Source organism: Mandrillus leucophaeus, unplaced genomic scaffold, assembly GCF_000951045.1.
Source record: "Mandrillus leucophaeus isolate KB7577 unplaced genomic scaffold, Mleu.le_1.0 Scaffold350, whole genome shotgun sequence".
Classification (NCBI taxonomy): domain Eukaryota; kingdom Metazoa; phylum Chordata; class Mammalia; order Primates; family Cercopithecidae; genus Mandrillus; species Mandrillus leucophaeus.
This window is the reverse complement of record NW_012103699.1, coordinates 1,336,860-1,343,300: the sequence shown is the minus strand read 5'-3', so window position 1 is coordinate 1,343,300 and position 6,441 is coordinate 1,336,860. Positions and strand designations below refer to the sequence as shown.

Genomic DNA, 6,441 nt, shown 5'->3' with positions numbered 1-6,441 from the left:
AGCCACTGCGTCCAGCCCAATGTTATTTATAAAAGCAAAAACTTTGAAACAAAGTCCAAGAAAAGGAACTAATTCAATAAATTTTACAAGATATAATCAACTGAATTTTTACTACACCTTGAAAAATTACTTAGCAACATGTTAAAATGCTCATATATATGTGAATACAAAAAAATAAAATTTAAAACAGTTCAATCTATATTTAGAAAGATTGTATGTATTACTGTAAATACACATATACTTATCTATAATGAGAAAGCAAGTAAGAGAATACATACATTCATAGGGAAAAAGAATTAAAAACTAAACAAAAAATATGAATTTAGTTTGATGGTAGGCATTACAGATCATTTCTATTTTCTTTATATGGTTCTACATTTTTCAAATTCCATATAATTAGATGCATCAAGAAAATAAAACTCCATTTTTTAGAGGCCACAATTTGCCCCTTCTTCATTTCTCAAAAACTATATAACCCAGAGGCGACAAAGATCAGAACTCAACCACATACATAACAAATAAGCACTGAATTCAGTCATATAAACTAAATCCCGTGGTTTACAAAGAGAGGGAGGAGGCTGGCCCTGAAGAGCCCTGAGGAAAAGAGTGGCATAGTAAGAGGCCTGGACGCCAGGGATGCAACATCAACAAGACATCATCACAAGGGGCTTCACATGAGGAGGGTCTGAGCTAGAGCCACAGCGGGGCATGGAGAAGAGGAAAGATGTTTATGAGACAGGAGGGTTTCATGATGAATTGGATGCAAAAAGTCAGAACAAACTCAGAATTACCAAAACGTTAAGGACTGGACAACCGGGGGGAGGAAGGAGCCGTTCAATGACAGAAAAAAGAGAAAGAGGAGTTTGTGTCACTTACTGTGTTTGAGTCTAACATCGTCATTATTCCTAATGCATCTCATCCAGAGTTGAGATCTGCCCACTAGCAAGTAAAGATTTTCTTCTAAATAGGTCTATCTCTACTGCAAACATTTTCCTCTCGCCCACCTCTCCATAAGCATCTTAGCAGAATTAGTTAAGTCCACTCAAAGCAAATATACAATATTTCAAAGTCTCTGTTGACAGATAACAAAGCAATCATTATATTTTATATAAATGGTTACTCAGAAATTCATTAAGAAAATCATTTTTTATAGTTTTCAAAGACTTTATTATATTATTTCAATCTCACCTCTGTCCACAATGAAGTTCCTCGTCCTAAGGATTCCTCTTGTCTCAGAGACATGAGAAAAGTTGAGACATCAGAAAGTGACACTTTCTCCTGGGCAGGGCAGAAAAGATTTTAAAAATTACTCATATTAAAATGTTTAACTGAATAAACTAAAACCACTGTGGAGGCAACCAATTAATACTATTTAAAGTAGGTTATCATTAGCTAAATCAAAAGAAAGCAAGTATCATTAGCTAAATCAAAAGAAAGCAAATAAAAAGAAAATATTATTCAACTTTTAACACGAAGATACCATGTTAACTTAAAATTGACGTTACTATCTTAAAGATGGTCACAATCTTAAAAAAAAAAAAAAAATTCTATAAGAAGAAATTACTTTCAATCAAAATGTGAGGCCAGGCGCAGCAGCTGACGCCTGTAATCCCAACACATTGGGAGCCCAAGGCGGGTGGATCACCTGAGGTCAGGAGTTCGAGACCAGCCGGGCCAACATGGCAAAACCCCATCTCTACTAAAAACGCAAAGATTAGCCGGGCATGGTGGCAGGTGCCCTGTAATTCCAGCTAGTTGGGAGGCTGAGGCAGGAGAATCACTTGAACCTGGGAGGCGGAGGTTGCAGTGAGCCAGGAATGTACCACTGCACTCTAGTCTGGGAGACAAGAGCAAAACTCTGTCTCAGAAAAAAAAAGTGATTATTTTCAACGCCATAAAAATGATCCCGACTAAGAAAACCACCTAAGTCTTTCATTCCCTTAAGGTTGTGCATCTTGAATGAAGATACCTTGCTCTATCTAGGCCAGGCATTGGCAAAAACTACTCACGGCCTGTTTTGTAAATAGTTTTGTTGGAACATAGCCAACGCCTGTTTATTTAGTTCAGAAGTTGCAACACAGATCATAAAACCAGCTGCAAAGCTTAAAAAATGTTTGCTACCTGGCACTGCACAGAAAGAGTTTGCTGACCCCTGTAGTAAGCAATGTTTATTGAGGCTTTGTAAAAAGCACAGAATATGCACCATATATATTCCTCGAATGTCGATACAGGGGAAGATGAGGGGAAAAGTATAAAGGGAACGAGGTATAAGCTCCAAGAATCCTCTCCCAGTGGGCCACGCAGGACACGCTTAGCTCCCCCAGCAACAAGCTGTGACAACACAGTGAAAGTCTGTCTACCAGGGAAGCTAATAGAGATTCAGTGCCTCGGGCTTTTACTGGGACATGGTCATGCAGGTACCTTTTGCCTCATACATACTGAAATTCCAGACTCCCAGAAAGAAAGCAGGTTTTCAGTATAAACCACATTGAACAAACACTTTAGATACAATAAGCCACTCTTAGCAGTTAGGATAGTGTAAATCCTCCCCAAATCCAAGGTCCCGTTGCCAGCCAAGGGCCAACCTTACAAGCAGGCCTTTCTAATGGTAGTATCATAGGTCTGCTATGTTAACTCATTTCTGCACAACCACTCACTAAGACTTGTAAATGGAAGTAACAAAAGAGAAACTTACCACATCTAGCAAATTCATAGCTGTTTGAAGAAGGTAGCATTGGGCTGCCCCTCTCAGGAGAATCTGATGTGTGATCATAGTGCAGTGAATAACATCCCTGACATCGAAACACAAAAAATGCAGTTCGGTATTCCCAAAGACAATTCTGATAATTTGTGATTATCAACAAGTTGATTTATAACATCTACAATTTCTAATGCAGAAAGTCAGCAGAATTTCAAAGCTGTTATTTCCCATTGTGGCCTCTATTAGAGCTCAATTTTACTATGAAACAAGTCTCTTAAAAATAAGACTACAGGCCAGGTGCAGTGGCTCACACCTGTAATCCCAGCACTTTGAGAGGCTGAGACGGGCAGGTCACCTGAGGTCAGGAGTTTGAGACCAGCCTGGCCAACATGGTGAAACCCTATCTCTACCAAAAATACAAAAATTAGTTGGGAGTAATGGCGCACACCTGTAATCCCAGCTACTTAGGAGGCGAAGGCATGAGAATCGCTTGAATCCAGAAGGCAGAGATTGCAGTGAGCCGAGATCGCGCCACTGCACTCCAACCTAGGTGACAGAGCGAGACTCCAGCTCAAAAACACACACACTCACACACAAAACTATAAATGAAGATGCTTTTAAAGAAGTTTATATTTACTGAAATACTTTTTCTTTTTTTCATCTCCTCAAATTCCTTTTTACCAACATTTTTGAAATACTTTCTATTAAATATTATTGTTTGATATTTTATCTTTAGTTTTCTACCTACAAATTAAAAAAAAAAAACTTACTGGCCTTATTTAAAGAGGTCAAAATTCAACAGCATATATCATCAATACACATTTAAACTAGTAATTTGTAAAACAAAGTAAGTTCAACTATATGAATAATATATTTTTTAATTTGTTTTCTTATGTAAAATTAAGAGCTCAAACATCCCAATGCCAATATTAACTATTTCCATTTACTGTAGATTAAAGCAGACAGAAAAATATATACATTGATGGAAAGTCATGGCAAATAACCATACAAGTACATATCCAGAGTAAATTACCTGAGAGCAAGAAGCCCATCTATACCCAGGGCCTTATATTTTGGGACATTTGCCAAAGCCTTAGATAGAAACAAAATGGGAATAGCACACCAATGCCTACTTGTCATCTTCCGAATAAACTTCAATAGGAAGTTACCTGAAAGAAAAAGTTTTAAATTATCATTGTTGCCAATAAGCACATGAAAAGAAGCTCAATACCATTAGGTATTAGGGAAATACAAGTGAAAACCACAGTGACGCTCCACTTCTGATACACTAGGATGGTTATAATCTAAAGGACAGACAATAATCAGAACTGGGAGGATGTGGAGAACCCAGAACCCCACACAATGCTGGAGGGAATGTAAAACGGTGCAGCCACTGTGGAAAACAGTATGGCAGTTCCTCCAAAACTTAAACACACTGACCACATGAGCCGGCAGTTCTACTTCTAGGTACATATCCAAGAGAACTGAAAATTCTACTTCTAGGTATATATCCAAGAGAACTGAAAATTCTACTTCTAGGTATATATCCAAGAGAACTTGTACATGAACATTCATAACAGCATTACTCAGATAGTCAAAAGTAAAAACAATCCAAATGTCTACCAATGAAATGAATGAACAAAATGTGAAATATCTATACAGTGAAATATTATTCAGCCACAAAAAGGAATGCAATGCTGATACATGCCACAACATGGATAAACCTTGAAAACACTATGCTAAGTGAAAGAAGCCAGACATAAAAAGCCACGTATTGTATGATTCCGCTGATACGAAATGTTGAGAATATGCAAATCTATAGAGACAAAGAGGATTCGTGGCTGCCAGGAGCTATGGGTAGAGGAGAATGAGAAATGACTATTTATACGCCTGGGGCTTCTTTTTGAGGGTGATCAAAATATTCAGGAATTAGACAGTGGTAATGGCTGTACAACTTTGTGAATACACTAAACACCACTGAATCAAATGGTTTAAAAGGGTGAATTCTATCTCAATAAAGCTGTTGTAAAAGAAAGTTAATTTCATTTCATTTCTATTTTAGTAAGATAAGTATTCTACTATACTATAGGGATTCTGATACCCATGGAGCTATATTTTTTTTTAAAGGTAATTTTTTCTTTTCTTTTCTTTTTTGAGACAGAGTCTCACTCTGCTGCCCAGGCTGGAGTACAGTGGCTCGATCTTGGCTCATTGTAACCTCCGCCTCCCGGGATCAAGCAATTCTCCTGCCTCAGCCTCCCGAGTAGCTGGGATTACAGGCATGTGCCACCACGCCCAGCTAATTTTTGTATTTTTAGTGGAGATGGGGTTTGGCCAGCTGGTTTGAGACCAGCTGGTCTCAAACTCCTGATCTCAGGTGATCTGCCCACCTCAGCCTCCCAAAGTACTGAGATTACAGGCATGAGCCACCACACCTGGCCGGTAAGAGATAAATTGTTTATGATTAGAAGTCATTCTTCTATTTGAGATGTTAAGAAAAAACAGGATAGGAAATATTGATGGTTAGTGGCCTCTAGTATCTGCAAACGGTAACATCTTTCTCATAGGCTGTTTCTTGACTACCTTGGATTTAATTACTATCATTTATATTTCTATTTTGAGATACAAAGGGATAGTGCTTCATTCTGTCCTCTCTGCTAATGTGTGATTTGTTAAGGACCCTTAGCTCATGCAGTTAGTGAAAATGTCTGTTTTCTCACATAGTTGTAGAATGACTTTGAAGAAATCCTCAGAAGCTCCTAAAAGGACATTATGTGTATTTTCTATCTTTTGAAATACCTAGTATGAAAGACATTCAGAATACACAGAAGATATTCACTGGAAACGTGACTGAAAAATGACTGAGTAACTGTGAATGAAAGTTTTAATTGCTCTTTTTGAACTCCTGGCCACAATTTTTCTTTCTTCCATTTGCACTAATTAAATCCAGTAAATCTCATCTTTTGCCTAACACTTCACTCATGACACTGGAAAGATGGCAATGGCCAAGTTTCCATTGCACATTGACTCAACACATTTACCGAGCATCTGTGATATGCCTGGTCCTGGACCACAAACACTTGGCTCTCAAATTCTGGGAAGCCCTGACCGACATTTCACTCATGTGTGCTACTGACATGCGAGGCAGCAACGTGGCTGACAAATTCATCCCCATGTGGCTGCAGCCCAGATGCTTAATTAAACTCCTGAAATCTACCAAACTAACGAATGACTCTAGGCTGGGTTAGGCTGGGTGTGGTGGCTCACACCTGTAATCCCAGCACTTTGGGAGGCCGAGGCGGGCAGATCATGAGGTCAAAAGATCGAGATCATACTGGCCAACATGGTGAAACCCTGTCTCTACTAAGAATACAAAAATTAGCTGGGCGTGGTGGCACATATCTGTAGTTCCAGCTACTCATGAGGCTGAGGCAGGAGAATCACTTGAACCCAGGAGACAGAGGTTGCAATGAGCTGAGATCGCACCACCGCACTCCAGCCTAACAACAGAGCAAGACTCCATCTCAGAAAAAAAAAAAGAATGACTCTAATAGTTACCTTCCCCATCTTCCCCATTAACTCATTTTTTTAAAGAAAAAGTAATCAAAACAATCAATGTTCTATAAATTTGAAGTCATGCTATACAGACCATATTTTCCCTTTTTTCTGACGTTTGAATAGACATTACCGTTGGCCATCTTGTCATCCTATTTGCCAGATTAAATACAAAAGAAAAAAAA

General features: G+C 38.5%; 1 protein-coding gene across 1 annotated transcript in view; it reads right to left on the bottom strand.

The window, feature by feature from the left end:
• TARBP1 (TAR (HIV-1) RNA binding protein 1) overlaps nt 1–6,441 on the bottom strand; it is a 117,833-nt gene that overhangs the window by 71,226 nt on the left and 40,166 nt on the right. Inside the window, 3 exon segments of the mRNA XM_011989377.1 lie at nt 1,189–1,278; nt 2,696–2,792; nt 3,735–3,870. Coding sequence (XP_011844767.1) covers nt 1,189–1,278; nt 2,696–2,792; nt 3,735–3,870 — 323 coding nt within the window.